A 21,536-nucleotide genomic window follows, 5' to 3' on the forward strand; every position below is an offset into this window, starting at 1 on the left:
ATCTTATCGACCGTACTGTTGTTAATATACATGTCATAATTATCAGTTATTAACTAAAGGGTGATTTTTTTGAGGTTAGGATTTTCATGCATTAGTATTTGACAGATCACGTGGGATTTCAGACATGGTGTCAAAGAGAAAGATGCTCAGTATGCTTTGACATTTCATCATGAATAGACTTACTAACGAGCAACGCTTGCAAATCATTGAATTTTATTACCAAAATCAGTGTTCGGTTCGAAATGTGTTCATTCACCGTAACGTTGTGTCCAACAGCATCTTTGAAAAAATACGGTCCAATGATTCCACCAGCGTACAAACCACACCAAACAGTGCATTTTTCGGGATGCATGGGCAGTTCTTGAACGGCTTCTGGTTGCTCTTCACTCCAAATGCGGCAATTTTGCTTATTTACGTAGCCATTCAACCAGAAATGAGCCTCATCGCTGAACAAAATTTGTCAAAATTTGAACACATTTCGAACCGAACACTGATTTTGGTAATAAAATTCAATGATTTGCAAGCGTTGCTCGTTAGTAAGTCTATTCATGATGAAATGTCAAAGCATACTGAGCATCTTTCTCTTTGACACCATGTCTGAAATCCCACGTGATCTGTCAAATACTAATGCATGAAAATCCTAACCTCAAAAAAATCACCCTTTATCATGCATCAATATTTCGCCTTTTTGCGTACATTAACATAATAAGAATTTAGTTTTATCGACCCTACTCAAGATTATCGGCATTTAATACGATTAATGTAATCATTAGGGTACTGTAAAAACTATTTATTTTACATTTTAATATCACATGGTAATCATTGTTAATTTTCTGATGCTGAAAAAAAATTGGCATAGTGTTATAACAAAACATCGAAACGAAGTATCTACGATCGTCCCTCTTCGTACATTTGTGACAAAGTTAGCAGCTCCAAGCAAAGGAAAAATTTAATGGTAGTATATGCGTGCATTTTAGTATCTGTGTGTATGTATGCTTTTTAGTGTTGTATACCATCGTTTCATCGTATTGTTCTATTGGCGTCGGTTTTTGTTTCGTCATGTATATATGTATATTAAGAAGCTAAATTTTTGTCGACGGCAAATTGAAAAATGGTAATATTTATTTTCAAATAAATTTTATGTATTTTTTTTAATAAAAAATTGTAACAAGAAATATCTCTTTTTAAATATGTTTTGTGGTCCTGAAAAGGACCGATAGCGTCAACATGATGTTAAACCGCCGAAACCGTACAAAGTGCGGCCTTGTCTCTTCAAAGCGTAGACGACATCCATAGCGGTGAATGTTTTACACTTAACGTGTTCAGTGCAGGTGACAGCATCACGAATAACGTTTTCCAAAAACACTTTCAGGACACCACGGGTTTCTTCGTAAATCAATCCAGAGATACGCTTTACACCGCCACGACGAGCCAAACGTCTGATACCTTGGATGTTATCACGCAACACTTTACGATGACGTTTACCACCACCTTTTCCCAAGCCTTTGCCACCTTTACCACTACCAGTCATTTTTTCACTTTTTAAATTAAATTCACTACACAAGATATGCACAAGAACTAATACTTACCATGCCATGCATGGTTAATTTGGTTTTATTTTCCAAGTTAATTCATTTACAGTATTAAGACTCTTACTTCTAATTGTTTAATTCTAATTCTTAGCAACTAATAGTTTTTTCAAAGAACATATTTCTTATAGTAATTATAATTAGATAATTTGGCAGGCCAGCCCAGCCTATCTATGGACTCTATAACTATCCGCAACTTGCGTTATCTAAAAAAAAGATCTCTTGCCTGGCAAAATGGAAAAATCCAGGATCTATTCCTTACAACTAATGAAAATAAAATAACTACAATATAAGGTAATTACAAAAGAGAGCAAAAGAAAAAATAAAATATGCAATTCAAGCTACTAAGGAATAACGTATATACAATAAGTGAAAACAAAACAAGACCAATATTTACATATATACAACGCCTATTCCCTATCCGGGGCTATTGCGCGGTGTTGTACACTGGAGCATTGGAGCCATGCGGTCTGTATCTCCTATGATAGTATATCAGTCTATCCTCTTCATCATAAAGTAGACCACAGTCTATCATATGTTGAAGGCACATTGGGGACAGAACTCCTCCGATAGTTCGCGTCCGATCAAAATTTTCTCTAGCGACAATGCTGTCCCTTACAGCCTTATTCGGATGGGTGGTGTATTTAGCGATGTGGGTCAGGGTTGTCTGTATGAGGTAGCGGTCAATTCGGGCCACTTCACTTTCATCATAAAGTCTCCTACAAGAGGGGTTAATGTATCGTCCGTCCTCAGTCCTTTCCGTCCTAAGATCCAGGCTGTACTTAATCATTCTCCTTTCAAATTTCCAGAGCCTCTCCATCTGATGGGATGAGATCCCATACCATACTGGAAAGCCATAAGTCATCATCGGCCGTACAACCTGTTTGTATAGAGCCATCTTGAGCCTGCTTCCCAAGCCCCTTCTCGGCTTCATCGCTCGGGCAAAGGCATGATATGCCGCCCTTCCTTTCTCGATCGCATGGTCCATATGCCTGATAAAGCTCATGTTCTCCTCAAAGATGACTCCTAGGTACTTCATGGTACCCATGTTCCTTACTGGCTCTCCCAGTATTTTTTTTGATGGTACATAACTCCTGGCATTCGGGTACAGCTTCTTTTTATCTCCTCTGAGAATGATTGACTGGCATTGGTCTATATTAAGTCTTAGTCGCCCAATCTTCGGGCAGCTGTTCTTGCTCTCGGGTGCGTAGCAGCAACGAGGATGTCGTCCGCATATACTATAAGGCTAACTCCTTCAGGCGGGGCTGGTAAGTCCGCCAAGTAAATATTATAAAGGACTGGGCCCAATACAGAGCCTTGTGGAACTCCGGCCATCACCGTCCTTGGACTCGATCTATTGTCCTTAATAATGACTGTGAAAGACCGGTGACCTAGGTAGTCCTTAATCATCCGGATTATCGGGTCGTCAAATCCATTCGCCCTCATCTTGGTTAATATCCCCTCCTGACATACGGTATCAAAAGCCTTTTCAAAATCAAGGCTCACCGATATGGTTGGGCTACGAGCATTGATCTTGCACATGAAGGTCATTAGGGCATGCGTCGTAGACGTTTCCTTTCTAAAACCGAACTGATAATCCTTGAGGACATCCGTCTCTTCATTGTATGCATTGATCCGCTCATTGATGAAGATCTCAAGCAGTTTCCCAATGCTCGAGATCTTGGATCTTTCCCGGGTTTTAGTACAGGGACCACTTTTGATGATTTCCAGGCCTTCAGGTAATATCCAAAAACAAGTGGTTAAAGACTATAGCAAGGTGACACCAAGTCCTCCTGTCTGTCCTTCTCAACACATAGTTGGGAATGCCATCGTTTCCGCTACTCTTCTTGTTATTTAATTTTCGCAGTACATAGCCAATATCATTAGGTTTCGGGAGCATGATGCTGTTGTCCGTTCGTGATAAGCCGTCAGCAGTATTCGCATGATCTATCCTCACCATCGGCTCATAGGTCCCCGTGCCGTTGCTAACCGGCGCCGGGCTCTGTATAAGTGCAAGGTGTGAAGCGATTAATTCGGCCTTCTCCTCAATGTTGGTGATATCTCTCCCTAGGGCATCCCTAAGGTCACCTATGTCCTTTCGCGCATACCGGGCCCCGGTTTAATCGTGTTGAGGGTTCTTAGATAGTATTCCCTTTCAAAGTTCGTGATGCGTTCCTGGATAATCTTGTCTATGTTCCTTATGGTTGCAGTAAGGGTCCGGGCGTCCTGGTCAACAAAAATCCTGTGCCTCCTTCGCCGGAGAGTTTTCTTCTGCTGGATAAGGTGGAGGATGTCTGGGAGAAGATCCTTCATAAGTCCCCTCATCGGCCTAACTTTCTTTATGGATCTCTCCATTCCTGTCCACAGGTAAACCCCGTCCGTCCAAGCATTCGGACAAGGTGTTATTTAGATCCACAACTCGAATACTCCTGAAACCATAGATTTCCCTAGTTATTGCTCTCCTTAGTTCCGTGGTGGAAAACAGGAGGACCACCGCCCTATGATCGGAGTCATAGTCCAATGTCTCCAACAATGACCCACCCTGCATGTCAATACCAATTGTCGTAATAAAATAATCTATGTATGATCTGGACCCATTAACATCCCTCGATGGGCCCTCGGTGTCTCTGAGAACAAAGCCAGGGCAACTGCAAAGCCAATCCCTAAGGACCGTGCCACTGGTATTCCCACGTGTGCCTCCCCAATCAGGGTGTTTCGCGTTCAGGTCACATCCAATGATCGCCTCGCTCGAGCCAATAAGACTCGACAGTCCATCCAAATCCTCAGCATTAACCACCATGTGGGGCCTCCCGTACAGCGACACAAAATATAGTGTCCTTCCTCTGACTTTCCTGGTCCTGACAACCGTGCCCTTAATTCCTCCAAGATTAATCGTCATTCTCTCACTACAAATGGAATTCCTTAAAAAGACCGCAGTACCATCCCCTCTGCTTCCTCTGTTTTGTCTATATGAGTTGTACCCATCTAATTCAAATCTATGTCTATTCGACAGTCCGTGCTCTACAACCATGAGGACGTCTGGCCTATTCCTTTCCACAAACAATTTCAGGTAGTGTCTCTTGTGGCGGAACACTATCGAGTTCACGTTGATAAAAATAGCTTTATAATTAACCATCTAATCCTAAAGTAAAGAATAGACCAAATAGTCCTCCAATCTTCTCCTCGTCTGTCCTGAATTTTGTAAATGTCGGCGCATACTCTGACACTTTGTTCATACATGTGACAAAGTCACCACCTAAGAGTCTCTTGCACTCTTCATCGAACATGCGCATGTTACCATCCACCCTACCAGATATCCCCGTGGGCCCCACGAGCGCCGTATTCGTCGCAGGCCTCGAGGTACGCATCATATTCGCAACGGTCGTGGCCGAAGCACCCGGCCTTATCAGGGGTGGAGGAGGGGGAACCGCAATCAGTACTCTGGTTCCCAACGACCGGCCGTCTGTCTCTCCTTAATCCTCTCCAATAACTCAATCCTCTTCGTGCAATCTCTCGAACTCGCCACATGTCCCTCGGCCTTGCAGTAGACAGGCCGTCCCACCCTGCGCACTACCTGCCCTGTCACGGGATCCGTCGTGATATTCTCCTCTGTGTTCGCCTCCTTGTTCGGCACTTCACATTTCGCGGGTCCGTGGTCCCGCCCGCATTTTACGCATCTAAATTTCATGCCACAATTCGATGCAACATGTCCAAACCGTTGGCAGTTGCGGCATTGCGCTAGCCCCTCTCGCTATCCCCACCCTACAGCTAAATATATACCGTATCCTGAAAAATCCCTTGATGTCTGAACCATCACCTAACTGGACAATCCATTTATCACCACGCAGTTTTACTACACCCATCACATTCAATGTTAATCCACATTCTTCTAGAAATAGCTTCAGGTCGTCTATCTCATATGTCCCAGACAGACCCTCCACCATCAAACTGCATGGCTTCAGCTCCTTGGGCGTGTACGTATATGAATCTAATCCTTTCTTCATTAAGAATTCTCTGACCTTAGTGTGTTCCTCCGTTTTAGACAATTGGAGACTAATTAGATTCCTATTCATTATATTAATGGTGAATAAGTTATGACCCAGTAATGCCCTAAGCTCATATGTCAAAGATTTCACATCCGAACCATGTACCTTAATCACAGGAGGGCTGGCCTTACCTTTAGTCCTGTCGTCTCCATTAATCTGCTTCATCTAGGTGTTTGTACCATTGTTATTGTTGTCTTCTTTAGCTGCTTGTTCCAATGGTGCCTGCTGTTTTTTTCGTTGTTGTTGCGGTTGTTGTTGTTTTTTCGATATAGCCCCTGTGCTACTTGGTGATATCATAGTCGCCGGCTGTGCGATGTCTTCCATCATTTCATCCACAATAGAGTTGACCTCGTTGGACCAATCGGCGTCTGGTCTGGCTGTCGCATCAGCCCCCTTCTGATTATCACTAGCAATTGAATTCATCTCAACTCTAGCCAATCTTGCTGCAAGTTTTTTCATCTCTTCTTCTAGCCTCAGGTTCAATTTCATTAGCTCGTATCGAGACTCTCCTTCAGAGCAACTACAGTCTTTCTTGCTCTTTCTTTTCTTCTGTTTCTAACCAGTCACCAGTTGAAAATTATTCGTAGAATCGTCGTCTTCAACAATCTCTTTATTAGCATTTTGGCTTCCACTTCGTCCCTCCTTTCTGATAGCGAATACCTTTTGTTCGGTTTTCAATGTCACTAATGGTTTCCTCACGTCCACCATTACTTCCATCTACTGGCATCTGCGTCTTCCCACATTCATTGCTCGAAGCCATGTTCACTGCCAATAATTGCTGCTTTTTAATTTTGTCGTAGAAGCTGCCACTGGCAGCGATATCCGAGGCAATAGCCACAACTTGACTTAGGTTTTCGCGAATGGAGCCTTGTTTGCGATTCTCATGTCCCAGATGGACCTCTGGTGCCTTCTCTTGCTTCTCAAAATTTTTAATGACCAAGCTGACAAAAGGCAGATTTTGCGCAGCACTGGTGCTTTCTATCGCTTCACAATTTTCCACTTAAGGTTTTCAAAATCACCAACCACAGATTAAAATTTGTTATCAGGTAGGGTCCCTTGGCACAAGATGTTAACACCAACACTGCTCAATGGCAACTACTACCATGCTGCGATACCTCATATTTATACAAAATCCGCTCTGAATTTACTACATACACATACGCCACGATCTATCTTCGTGGTTGTTCGTATACACTTCGTGTGTACAGATACAAATGTTTAAGCATATAAGCAGCACACACCTTTATTGAAAACTGTAGCTCGCCAAATTTCTTCTATAAATATCGGGAATCGCTCCGTAAGGCAACTAGAACCAACTATTCTGTGTTGTGAGCTCGTTGAGTTAAGACATAAGACTCAAAAAACGGATGTTTGAAAACAAATTTTAATTCTCAAGTGACTTGTTTTTGCCAAAGGCTATTTTTATTGATGAAATTCTTTACAAATTTACAAAACAACCTTAAAAAACTAAAGATTCCGTACATATTATTACCCAGCAAAAATTATATCAGGGTCTTCCAAATTCAGTTCATTACAACAGGAGTAGCAATTTGCATCACACTCTTCGTTTAAAATACATAAGAAAAACTAGATCATGTCACCCCAAAATTTAGCACAAACTTAAAAAGGGCAATTCTCTCAAAACTTAAATTTAAACTTAAAAAGGTAAGTTAAACTAAAAAGTACATAAATATAAACCTAAATAATATATACAAGAAATTAAAAACTAAATGATATCCACAATGACTAAAACTTAAGAATATGTACACTATCTACATCGACTCCGGGGCACTCCCCCCGCGAGAACATCATCGCACAGCGTCATACACTGCTTTAAAGTCATTAAAGGAGTCATTTCTCCTATGGTAAAATATCAGGACGTCATCATTTAGGCTGGCAAGAGCTGATTACGCCTATCAGCTCTTGCCATGTGATTTCAGACGAAGTGTCCGGAGAATGGTCAAGAGATGCTTGAACAATCGAGTTGCCAGAACCTCGAGAATTTTCAAAGTATCCGAGGGCAATGCTCATCTATAAATAAACGAAGGAAGTGACCCTTGCTCAACGAAACAAGTGAATTCACATTAACATAAATGGCGTTCAACATTAGAACCCCTGAATATGCATAAGAAGGCCCAACAATGCACTAGGGCCGTTCCCTTCCTTCTCCAACCTGTCAAGTTTGGGACCAAACTCCCTGATACTGGCCATCACCGACATCAGATCCTTCCCAAATTAGTCCTGACAGGAATCAGCAATAGTCCTACCGCGGCGGTGAATATCCTCCATACCAGGACGCGGGACCCCCTAGGGGTCAGGCAAGTAACGGCCGCGAGCCGAAAAATCCTCGAAGTGAGCAGCGCGCTGGGGGGCGCGGGATTGTGGGGCGCCGATGTGTGACCGAGCAGCCGAAGCATAGGATACGCCTGAGTTCAAATTACTCAACCGAGTAGTTCGAGCCCTGGCCTTATCCTGAGCCAGCCGCTTCTTTTCGGTCACTTTCCTCAGAAGAGCCTGGCGACTTGGGCAGGTGCGTGAGCTGGCCGCATGACCAGCCACGTCACAGTTCGCACACCGCAGTTGGCTATCGCCAGCCTCGGTAGACTGCTACCCTTCGTCGGCCTCTTGCCCCTTGGGCGGCACCCCACAATTACCGGGGCCGTGTGAACCAGCGCATTTGACGCAGCTGTACCTCATAGTACAATTCGCAGACACATAGGAAAATCTCTGGCAGTTGAAGCATTGTGTTATGTCACGGCCTTTACTCTTACGCAAAACTACCTTGCAGTGGAGCATCAAGTCCACCTTGTATAGCCTTTCAACTAGCTTGTCCCTACCTTTGATCCTCTCAAGATTCTCAAGCCCTCTAACTCTTATAGAAATCAATGACTTACCTGTTGTTGTCACTGTAGTTATGTTAGTTGGTGCTGCTAGTCTACTGGCAGAAGATGTAGAATCTACATTGTAGATGCCTTCGTCGCCTTGGGAGGGGGCGGCTTCTCAGTTGCTGTTCCCGGAACTTCGTTAGTTGATGATGCTAGCCCACTAGCAGATGATGAAGATGTCCTAGGCAGCGGGTCATCTTTTGTGGCCTTGTCAGCGTCTGCCAAGACCACTGTCTCCTCTTCATCCATCGCCATACTTGAGTTTTCGGCTACCCAGGCAGCATTATCTTCTTCATTATGCCCTCCAACGAGAGAATTTCGCAACAAAGAGATTTCGTGGGACAATCTCTGGATCGTATTAATGAGTGTATTTTTCCGCTGGCGATACTCATCGGTCCTAGTCTGAGCAAGGCGGAGCTCATCAGCCATTCTCTCATAGTCCAGCATCAATTTAAAGTCAGCATATGCGCCATCGGAATCATTTCTCCGTCACTTTTACGCTTCTTCTTCTTTTCTTTCTTCTTCTAAGGTACTGGTTTTGCCCCTGATACGGAATTGGAGTCGGAGGCCACAGTCATATCGGCTCTCTCAGCCTCTTTCTTGTCAGCTGAATCCAAATCACGTTGCATATTAGCAACAACGTCCGAAGACTTCGGTAATTCAAAAGTTCTTAAGGTACCTTCACTTCTAGTGTTAGCAAGATCTGCTTCATTTCCATGAACCATTTTATCAGGTTGCAAAAATATTTCATTTCTCGGCCCAGATGCGGGTCGAAATGCAGATTCACGGGCTACTGCAACAGCTTCCTTACGTCCACCGTTGCATTCGCCGCGAATATTCAACGAAACACAACATTACGGGTAAAGTAATAAATAGTTTGCGCAGCACTGCTGCCTTCTTTCGCTTCTCAAAAAAGCAAGGTACTCCAAACAGAAAGTCTTTGGTTTTGCCAACCCTGGTGACTACTCTCGCTTCTCACAATTGCACTTAATCAAGTTAAATGCCCACTGGCTCAGGATTCTGAGTTGTGAACTCGTGTTAACACATAAGTTTGAAAAGCGGAAGTTTGGTGACAATTTTAATCTCTAGTGACTTTTGAAAGTGGGTCTTACCTTAAAAATTGTGAAGTGCATAGTAAGCTAAATTCATTTTGAACTTTTTGATACCTCATTTGGAATTTTGAGAAGTAATAGTAGTCATCGTTTTTGCCATACCTCACTCTAAAAAGTGAGAAGTGATAGTGGCAGCAAATTTTGGTACATCACTTAAAAAAGTGAGAAGTGCATAGGAGGCGGTGCTTTTGCATTCTTTATACTGGGCCCACCAGTGGAGGAGAGGACAAAAGTACAACTCAATACCGGCGCACATTACCGATGTGCGCCATTGGAAACCAGCACCTTGATTGGCAATGCTAATAACCAACATTGCAATCATATGGCAGAGGCGAATTATTATGATATTCTGAGCGAGCCTGCTCAGAATATTCTTCCAGATCGTAAAGTAATGGCTCCCCCAGGAATTGGAGGCGCCAGAAAGGAAAACGACACATGTACATCGGATGGCAGCATGTGTTTAGATGACGGTCAAAGGCGTAAGAGACGCAAGAACAAAAAAAAAAAGCGGCAGTGACTCCCAATACGAGGATTTTAGGGTTGATGTAATAACAGCACCATTTAAGGAAATAATCGAAATACTGGAAAACGAGAAGAAGCAATTGGCTTCTGAATTGGCGGAACTGCGCTCGCTAATACAAGGCATAATTCCCAAAGCTAACGACAATCAGCAGAGCCCATGCGTAGCTTGCGGCATTGGAAAGAATTTGGATCGAGGCAGCAACGACGACAGCAATATGGATGTCATCACTGATGCTGCCTCGTATGGGCACACTGTAATGGCGGCCAAAGCGGCCCAGAAGACGGCGGAGAAGACATTTCGAAAAGCAACAATGCAAAAGAAGGAAGTCTGGGTTAAGACCAATATGAATACTGCAACATCAGCAGACGTCAGCAAGGGGGCAATAAAGAAGACCACAGCTCCAGTCAATATGGCTGAACAGAAGAAGACAGATGACAGAAATGAAACATCCATGAAGAGAACGAGTAATGGCGAACCAGCCGGTACACAAATGACATCACAGGGAGCGAAAGGTAAGTCCAGCCCACCTGTTATTAGAGTTTATGGGAGTAATCCTAAGGATTTGACCGATAAGCTAGGATAAGGAGTTAGGGCATGAATTGTTCAGTATTATTAATAGGAACCTTATAGGACTTAATTTGTGTAAGGTTGAGGACCATCAGAAGGCCAGGGATTTTTTGGCAGAATTAGGACTGGATTTTTTCACTTATACGCCCAGGGAATTAAAACCTTTCTCCCTGATGTTTCGAGGCCTGTCGGGCACTTATTATGTGGAGGACCTCCGTCAGTTCTTAGGAGGCTGCGGACTGGATCTTGACATATTGAAGATTTTGAAGCTGGAGGGCGATCGCTGGATAGTCCAGTTTGGGAATGGATCTGACATAGGAGGGTTCAGGCGTTTGCAGTTTATATTGAACTGCCGCGTTAGTATCGGAAGGCACAAATCTGGTGGTTTGACCCAATGCAGAAACTGCCAGCGATTTGGCCACATAGCTACGAACTGCAGAATGACATTTCGGTGCGTAAAGTGCGGAGGCGCACACGGACCTGAAAGCTGCTCTATTCCTGTTAAGGAACTGAATGTTCGGGAGAACATTGGCACCGAACCGACCACAGGACGGAATGTGCGGACGGTTGGACTACCAGTTCACTGCATAAATTGCAAGGCGGACGGCCACGTGGCTATTTCCAGAGATTGTCCGAGTAGGTTGTAAATTATTCGCAAAAGGACCGAGAGAAAGATTGAGCCGAGACGGATACAACTTCGGCAGCTGAGCTGTCAGCGGCCAGGAATGCAACGCTGGAAGAGATAGATGGCGCCAGAAGGAGGTACAGAATAATGGATCAACAGGAAGCTTTAACCCTCGGTGCCATTACCAGGAATTTAGGGAATATAATAGCCCAGCGCTTTGCTCGTCATGGGGAGGAATGCTATATAGATATACTGAACAGTATACTTCCTGGTAATGATATGTTCAGGAAACTTAGGTGTATGACTGCTGATAGTAGGCGAAACAAAATCCGGATGGTATCCCGAATTGTATACTCCGCAGGACGGATGATAGGACATGGCGATTTTTGGCAGTGCTGTTTAATCACTGCCTCAATTTGGGTTATTTCCCCAAGGCGTGGAAGACGGCTAGGGTAGTGCCCATTCTGAAGCCTGGCAAGGATCCTACCTCCCCCGCCAGCTTTAGACCCATATCACTGCTCTCGTCAGTTTCCAAGTTGTTCGAGATCTTGATACTCTGGAACATGAGTGATCACATAGAGGAGGCCCAGATATTGCAGAAGTGCCAGTTTGGGTTCAGAAGGGAGACCTCCAGAAGGACTGAACAGATGCAGCGCCACGATTGCGGCAAGCCTGGATTTTGAGAAGGCCTTCGACACGGTCTGGCAAGAGGGCCTGGTTCACAAAATGCAGACATACGCGACTATGGTCGATATCGTGCGTGATTACCTTGGAGGGAGGTGGTTTAGGGTGATGGTGGCCGGACATAGATCAGGGGCTAGGAGAATCAGGGCCGGGGTACCGCAGGGGTCGGTCCTGGGACCGGTTCTTTATAATCTCTACCCGGCTGAAATGCCGCAACCGACCGCGGACGAGCTAGTCCTGATATATGCGGATGACATACTGGTGGCATCGACCCACCCAAGGGCAAAGAGAGCTGCCCGAAACCTCGAGGAATATCTTGATGTCCTTCATGGTTATTTTACCGAATGGCGACTTGGTCTGAATATCCCGAAATGCAGAACGATGATCTTTAGGGGCAAGAAGGGGAAATTGTACAGGAATGCCAGGACCTATGTTCCCGGTATAAGGATCGACGGAGAGGTAATAACGAACTATGGGACTATGAGATACCTTGGAGTCACATTCCAGGAAGACATGACTTTCACTAGACATGTGGACCAATTTCTGGACAAGGGAAAGGCTGCGTTTCACGCCTAAGCTGGTATGATGAGGAAAAGAGGCGGTTTGAGTAAGAGGGTGAAACTTACGATTTATAAGCAGGTTGTCAGGCCTACACTGGCATACGCCTTCCCTGTGTGGAGCTCGATTTCTTCATGCCAGATGGAAAGAGTGTGAGTTTTTGAGAGGAAAATGCTGAAGTATTCTTTGGATTTGAGGACCAGGGTGACACTACAAGGAGAGTATAGGTGTCCTTCGAACAAGAAAGTCTACGAGGATGCTGGCGCGCCCAGGATTGACGTCTTTATGGTCGCCATGGCGATGAAACACCGCGATTGTCTGTGTCTCCTACCCGACCCGCCAGTATTTTGATGACCTAAGAACTGAGGATAAGGTCCTCTCCCCAACGTGCCTGCTGCATATGGCCGATAGTAGAATGCTTTTCGACGATAAAGGTAGATTGATGTATTATCACAGAAGATATGGGAGACAGGATTTTAATGACCCTGTGTACAGGATTGATCAATGATGGCTTTGCCTTATGAATGTATATATGCAAATAACTAGGATTAATGGATTCTTTTATTTTGTTTCTTTTGTAAATATTTTTATTATGAATTGCTTTATTTTGTTTGTTGATTTTTATGTTGTTCATAGTGTAGGATTTTAGTTTTAAGTTGTAGTTGTAGCTTAATGAATTTAGATCCCGATTTTTACCCTTTTATTCAGGGATACTGAAAGGTTAATGGATTACTCCCACAGATAGTTGACGATTTGGTAAATGGGCTAGGCTGGGACCTCAGATCATTTAACGTATGAAATAAGTATATCTGTAAAAAATATAATATATAGTTAGAGTTATATAAACAATGAAATAATTATAAGATGATATCTTGTAAACGTATTCATAAGTTAATATGGGAATTAAACAAAACTTGAAACTTGAAAAACCACTGGCTCAGGTTAAAATCTGTCATCAAACACTGAGATTAAAATTCGCTATCAAATACTTCGACACTCCGAAACTGGTCCGCACTGCACAAGAGCTAAACACTGACTCCCCTTCTCAAGTGACCTTTTTTATACTTGTTTTATTTTCCAATCGATTTCAGTTTACAATATTTGCGTTTTAATTCTATTTCCTTAAAATTATCCTCTAAGCATCTTTAATTTATATAGAGATTTATTATTCAATATATAAATATATGTAAATAAATGGCTAGGCCAGCCCAATTCGTTTTCTTATTCTAAACATGACATTTAGCCAGTAATCAATTCAAATTATGCCTCGAGAAAATGGAAAAAACCGAGATCTCTACTCTCCTGTTTTCACTTATAAAGTACCTTAAAACTAGCCTTATCTAATATTTACAAAAACAAAACAATAAAACAAAACACAAAACAAAAACAAATCCAATTTATCGTCAATACAAAAATCAAAAGTATAAATATTTACAAAATCATAGATAAATGAAGCAAAACAAAATAATCTATGTGGAACCGGTCCAGGATCATTGCGTCGTATTATATACAAGGCTATCATGGCCATACTGGCCATACCTCCGATGGTATAACAGTAGCTTGTCGTCATTACCAAACATCATACCTCTATCGATCAATTCCATCAGACACATCGATGTCAAATGTCCTCTATCATCAAAGATACTTTGCAGTTCCCCGTCTGCCAGTTCACACTCCCTAATTATGCCATTCACATGATCTCGGCATTTCGATAGATGGTTCACAGCCGTCCCGACCAGAAATTTATCAATACGCGGCATTCCTCCTTCCTCGTAAATTCTTCCACACGAAGGTCTTCTATAAAATCCAGCAACGTCCGGCCTTCCCCTCAATCCAAGGCAGTATGCTAACATCTTTCTCTCAATGACCCTTATTCTATCCAACTGGTGGGAGCTTATAGAATACCAGGTCGGGAATCCGTATGACATCGTGGGTCGTATAACCTGCTTATACACAGCAAGCCTGATCCTTCTGCTCAATCCTCCTCTCCCCGTCAGCAAGCCCTCACCGTCCGGCCTCGGTATATCGGCCAGGTAGAGGTTATATAACACCGGGCCCAGCACGGAACCCTGTGGCACTCCCGCTGCGACATCTCTATTCGCGGACTTGACGTCTCCCACCTCCACCGAAAACGTCCTGTTCCTGAGATAATCGCGAGTCAGCCTGGTCAGACAGGGGTTAAACCCATGTACCTCCCTCATCTTATACATTATACCCTCCTGCCAAACGGTATCAAATACCTTCTCGAAATCCAGGCTGACTGCTATGGTCGCCCTTCTCTTATTAACCCCCCTATTGACTTTGTCCGCTAGGGACATGAGTGCATGATTCGTCAATAACCCTCTCCTGAAACCGAATTGCATGTCCGCCAGGACTTCGTTCTCCTCTATGTGACCATTCAATCTCTCAAGAATAAAAATCTCAAAAAGCTTACCCAAGTTCGACAACAACGATATGGGTCTGTAACCCTCAGGTCTTGTGGGGTCCTTCCCTGGCTTCAAAATCGGAGTCACCCTTGATGCCTTCCATTTCCTTGGGAAATATCCTATATTAATGCAATGATTAAATAATCTCGTGAGATGTCCCCAAGACATTTCGCCTACTCTCCTCAGTACATAATTGGGTATTCTATCATCCCAGAACTTCTCTTGTTATTCTATCGCTTGAGAACAGATCCTACCTCCTCCGGTGTAATGAGTGGCACTGGCAGTGGGCCAGCTCCAGGTAATCTCCCGCCGTCTGCAAGGTGCGAATCCCCAAACGATGTCATCGGTCTATATATCTCCTCCAGTGTAATGTCTGCATCTTTTTGGAATCCGGAATTTCCTTGGATCCTGGAGAAATTATCCGCCAAGGTCTCAGATATACCAGTATCCGATACAATTCTTCTCTCCTGAACATCAATTAACTCCGTAATTTCTTTACTCGTTCGGGCTCCAGTGAAAGCCCTAATCTTCTGGAACATCTTATCATCTGGTCTAATCCCTTCCAATTGCTTCAGGAAGGAGTTCTCTTCAAATATACGGATTCTATCCCTTATTATGTGATCCAAGTTCTTAACAATGGCTTTTGTCGTTGTCGCCTCTTGTACATCTACTATTCTGTGCAGTCTGCGTCTTAGTGTCTTCTTCTGCTCAATAAGACTTAATATGTCATCAGGCAACTGCCTCATTACTCCTCTATTCGGTCTGAATTTACGGATACTCCCCTCCATCGCTGATATAAAAGCATTAGTTACTCCTTCCACAGCCCTATCTATATCCCCCGTGCCAACGTTATGATCGTCCGCCAATACACATGTGCTCAATTCAGTCATGAGCATGGGATTGAAGGTTCCCACCTGGATGGTGGTGTAGTCATATATCTCTGCCGCTGATCCTGTGGCCAGGGCTTCCATTTCCACATCCAACTGAACAGCCATATGACCCGACTCATAGTATAAAGTCTGAAGGCCCCCTCTTTCCCTCTCCTCATCAATTCTTCCTATCCCTGCCGTCACCAGGTAAAAATCAATGTATGAACGCGACTCCGTTACAATCCTCGTCGGTCCGGATGTTTTCCTTAACTCCAATACAGGGTCCTGATCCAACCATCCTGCCAATATCCTACCATTGTCATTAACAGCAGTATCCCCCATCTTTAATGCCTCGCGTTTAGGTCTGCACCTATTATCGCCTCATCCGTACCAATCACCTCTGTCAATGTCTCGAGATCCGTCTCACTTAACTTATCGTGTGGTCTTAAATAAAGGGAAGCAACAGTGCAACTTCTACCACCTGACGTACCCAGACTAATAATGGTGCCCTCTATAGCTCCTAAATCAGCCGATATCCTCCCTCCACGTATACCCTCTCTCATAAAAATGGCCGTGCCCCCTCCGCGCCCGTTTCTCCTATTTCCAACAAATAACTTATATCCCTTAAACGATATCCTGTTCCTCACCGTCAACTTATGTTCTGCAACTAGCAGCACATCGGGTCTATGTCGTTTCAAAAATAATTGCATATAGTGTCTCTTGAACCGAGACACAAGAGAATTCACGTTAATAAAAATATACTTAAGAGTCATTACTTCCCCATGACTAGTGCCGCCATAAGTCCCACCATGGCGCGCGTTCTTTCCTCGTCCGTTCTCAGCCTCTTGTAATCCGCAAGATACCCTCCAACTTTCCTAAAGGCTGTGAGAAAATCACCGCCCAAAAGTCTCTCGCATTCCTTATCGAAAAACTGCATCGTCTGTTCTACTGTCTTACCAATACCCCTGGTCGCCGGTACTGGTGGGTGCCATTATAGTGGGTGGCGGAACATTGACCACCACATTCCTCCTCTCCGTTTTCCTTCTCAAGATCTCGAGCCGAACCGGGCACTCCTTCGCAATAGCCACATGGCCCTCGACCCCGCAATTCACGCACCTCACCGGGTGCTCCACTGTCCTCGCCACCTGACCCGTCTCAGGATCGGTTCTGACCACCTCCTTGTTCTCCTGACCCTTCTTCGGCACCACACATTTACCAGGGCCATGACCTTCTCCACATTTAACACATCTATAAGGCATACTGCAATTCATCGATGCATGCCCATATCTCTGGCAGTTCCTGCTTTGGGTTATGCCTTTCCTCCTGTATCTGCCTATTGACATTCTGCTATTCAAGAGATACCTAAGTCTCTTAAAAGCGCCCACATCAGACTCCCTGTCCAGCTGCACGATCCATCTACCACTATTCCCCTTTAGAACATTGGTAATCTTCACATCGAGCTGTCTCCCCTCTATGAACTCCTTGAGATCATCCTCATCAAACGTGTCTGATAGTCCTCTTACCACCAGAGAGTATAGCCTCAAATTCTTAGGCGTAAATGCGAAGAATGAAATCTTCTTGTGCTCTAAATATTGCTTGACCTTGGAATGGTCCTGGACCGTCCCTACCATCAAACCTATCAAATTTCTATTGATCATATTCAGCGTAAAAATGGTGTGAACTAAGACCTCGGTTATCTTCTTAGTAAAATCCTTCACATTTACATCATAAACCTTCATTATGGGTGGGCTGGCCTTACCTGATTTCCCCTCATTCTTAGTCTTCTCCGTTCCATCATTGGTCATCTTTCGGGTCGTCTTTGGGATTGCTCCGGTATTGCGTTTGTTCCGCACCTCTTTGAAAGCAACCTCTTCGCCTCCTGGACTTGGTACCACAGTCTCATTGGTCATCATCTTTTCTTCCATCGGAGCCTCTCGGCCTATCTCCGATTCCATAGTGCTACGGACTTGCACTATGCCATTATCTTCCATTAGATTGGTGTCGGCATGCCAATCTACCCTCTTATTATCATTTGTTGGAGTGCTATCTGCAAGCCACTCATTCGGGATATGTAGGCTGACGTTGACATTTTTGCCAGCCAATTCCTTGGTAAGCACTTTTAGCTTGGCTTCCAAATTGTCGATGCGCTTTGCCGCATTCAATTTCTTATTTTCAATTTCCACAAGTTTCTCCTGTGCTCTTTTGTAGTCTGATGTCAAGACTTCAATCTGCTTTGCCTTTGCCTCATATCTCAGGCTTTCATAATGATGGTCTTTCTCACTTGACCTCCTTTTCTAACTTTTGCGAGGAAATTCGCAGCTAGCGATTGAATTCGATACTTCGCTTAAGCTTTCCATTTTCTTCATCCTGACGCCTCCTATGCGATTTTCATGATCGCTAGGGACGTCGACAATTATACAATTGGGAAGTTCCAGCACTGGCGCCTTCACTTACTTCAAATTTTAATATGCCAATATTGGCAAAATCAAGTTTTTGCGCAGCACTGGTGACTAATAGCGCTTGACACAATGGCATTTATGATGTCCAAAATTCACTTTAGATTAAAATATTTTTGTTATCAAACTTTTTCTTATTTTATTTTATACTTTATTATTCGCCTCTTTCACTGCTGTCCACACTTCAAATGGCAATCACTGAATTCTCAAGTGACTTTGCAAAGTGTCATTTATTTTAAAGTTTGTGAAGCGCAGTTATTATTGGACATTTTTATACCTCACTTCGAAATTTGAGAGTGGTAGCAGGCATTGAATTTGCCATACCTTACTCTAAAAAGTGAGAAGCAATAGTAGGCAGCAAATTTGCCCACATTGCTTGAAAAAGTGAGAAGTGCATAGGAGGCGGTATTTCCACATTCCCTATATTGAGCTGACCAGTGGAAGAGAAGATCAAATCACAAAGCAACACCGGCGCACACTACCGATGTGCGCCATTGGGAACTAGCACCTTTGTTGGCAATGTTGAAAAACAACATTGCAATCAAATGGCCGAGACAAACTATTAAAACCTTTTGAGTGAGCCTTCTCAAAATGATGCTCCAGGCCGAAAAACTTTGGGTGCTTCAGGAACTGGAAGCGCCAGGAAGGAGAACGAAACATGTACGTCAGACGGCAGTATGCGCATAGATGACATCCAAAGGCGTAAACGTTAAAAGAATAAGAAAAGCGGCAGCGGCAGTGACCCACGCTATGAGGACTTTAGAATCGATTTGTTAACCTCACAATATATGGAAACAATCGAAAGATTGCAAAATGAAAATAAACAACAACGCTCGCAAATACAAAGCAAAGTTCCTGAGGCACAAACTATGCGAAATAGTAGCTCTGGTGAAACCAGTGGCAATGGGAATGCTGCATGCCGAGGCAACAATGATGAAAATAGCATGTATGTCGTTGTTGAGATCCCCTCGAGCAAAAATTTTGATATGTCGGCCAAAGTAGCTGAAGACTTTGGCACTGCGAAGAGGTATACCAAAGATACAACTGTACAGAAGAGAGAAATATGGGTGAAGGCAACTCCAAACACGGCAACACCAATAGACACCAGTAAAGGCGCAATAAAGAAGACAACAGCCCCCGTCCAAATATCAGAACTGAAGCAGGCGAATGGCAAGAGTGCAACATCCCTGACGAGAAATAGCGAATCAGCTGAGACGCATACGACATCGCGAATTACACGAGGTAAGTCCAGCCCACCAGTAATTAGAGTTTATGGGAGTAATTCCAAAGAACTGACAGACAAGTTGGCATAAATAGGAATCTGGTTGGATTGAATCTATGTAAGATCGAAGACCATCAGAAAACAAGAGATTTTATAACTGATCTGGGGCTAAATTTTTTCACATATACGCCTAAGGAAATGAAGCCTTTCTCCCTTATGATTCGGGGTCTGTCTAGCGCATATGACGTGGAGGATCTGCGGCAATTCCTAGGCGATTGTGGGCTTGAACTGGACATTCTGAAGATTTTGAAATTGGAGGGCGATCGCTGGATTGTCCAATTGGGCAAAGGGTCTGACTTTGGAGGATTTGAGCACCAGGAATATATGTTGAATTGCTGCGTTCACATTAAGAGACACAAGTTTGGTGGCCTGACACAATGCAGGAACTGCCAGCGTTTCGGACACGTGTATACCAACTGTAGAATGACATATAGATGTGTTAAATGCGGGGGTTCTCATGGACCGGACAGTTGCACCATCCCTGAGAAGGACCAGAACACACAGGAAAAAATTACCACTGAGCCGCCTACAGGACGGATAGTCCGGACTGATGGAGTCCCAGTTTACTGCGTAAACTGTAAGGAAAATGGAAGTGTGGCGAGTTCCAAAGATTGCCCAAGATGCATTGAGATTCTTCGAAGGAGAACGGAGAAGAAACCGGAGACGAGACAGACGCAATTTCGAACAACTGTCCCTCCTCCTCCCATAAATGGTAGGAACGGATCATTTGCTGATGTGGCTCGAAGCACGCTGATATGGGTCAATCGGAGCCCGTTCACACGGACATCTCCGGGGATATGAACAGGACACTGGAGCACTTCGATGGAGAGTGCAAACGCCTCCTAGGCGGAGATCTGCTGACCTGCTCTAGGAAAATCGGAACATACGCCGATACTTATAGACAGCTCAAAAATGATGAAGATAGGACCCGTGCACTTTACGGGCTTTTGTTGTCTATTCGCCTTGATGCCCTTGATTTTAAGACCATCTTTGTGATTGTGAACTCGATAGTGTCTCGTCATAAAAGACACTATACTCAGATATTTACGAACCAGCATAGACCGCACGTTTTGATGGTGGCCGAACACGGACTTACAGGAAGACACATATTTGATTTGGAGTGCTATAATTGCTTCATCCAGAATAGGACAACGTGCATGAGAGGTGGTGGTACAGCGGTATTTATCAAAACCGGCATAAAGGCTGAGAGGTGCACTTGCGATCTTGGCGGTATAGAAGCGACATTGGTCAGGACTTCCACTTCGGATGGACATGTCCTATTTGCTTCCTTGTACAATAGACCACAGGATATTCTTGATATACAGGCGCTGGATAGACTTGTGGATTTAATTGGCGCTACTAAAGCGATAATTGGCTGCGACCTCAACGCAAGACACACAGATTGGGGAGATACCGCCGTAAATGGGAATGGCCGCATTCTCCACGGTTGGCTGAGGATGACACCGACCATATCGCTGCTGAGAACAGATGGGCCCACGAGGAAGACAACATCGTCCAGCTCATACATCGACATATTGATGAAGACTAGTGGAATCCAGCCATCGAATATGGAGCGATTTCACAGGGGACTCGAAACACTTGATTTCGATTCGGACCATAGGGCAGTCCTTCTCGAAACTTGCGGCATGGATTTTGAGAGACATCAACCCATGGAGATATATGATTATAAGAGTATGAGGGTCCGGGACTTCAACAATAGGCTTAATTTGGACCTGAACAGATACGAATTGCCGACCGCCAGAAATTTTACAATAGCGGAGATTGACGAGGCAATTGAAGACATGGACAGGGCCTTCTCTGTGGCCATGTCTGAGGGCATATGGAAAATCAAGCCACATAAGGGAACGCTGAGGAAATTGCCAGATGACATTATGGACCTCATACACAGGAAGA

General features: G+C 44.0%; 2 protein-coding genes across 2 annotated transcripts in view; one reads left to right on the forward strand and one right to left on the reverse strand.

Moving 5' to 3' along the window:
- Window positions 1-1,222: 1,222 nt before the first annotated feature.
- On the reverse strand, window positions 1,223-1,540 carry LOC106083875 (histone H4-like). Its single transcript, XM_013247156.2, has one exon. It carries the CDS (start codon window positions 1,529-1,531, stop codon window positions 1,223-1,225), a length of 309 nt encoding a protein of 102 aa, XP_013102610.2. The 5' UTR covers window positions 1,532-1,540.
- Window positions 1,541-6,648: 5,108 nt separating this feature from the next.
- LOC131995567 (uncharacterized) overlaps window positions 6,649-21,536 on the forward strand; it is a 446,417-nt gene continuing 431,529 nt past the window's right edge. The window contains exon 1 of the mRNA XM_059364338.1: window positions 6,649-6,681. The gene's annotated coding sequence lies outside the window, so the exon portion shown is untranslated. The remainder of the gene's footprint in view (window positions 6,682-21,536) is intronic.

The sequence above is a fragment of the Stomoxys calcitrans genome, chromosome 3 (assembly GCF_963082655.1).
Source record: "Stomoxys calcitrans chromosome 3, idStoCalc2.1, whole genome shotgun sequence".
Taxonomy (NCBI): Eukaryota; Metazoa; Arthropoda; class Insecta; order Diptera; family Muscidae; genus Stomoxys; species Stomoxys calcitrans.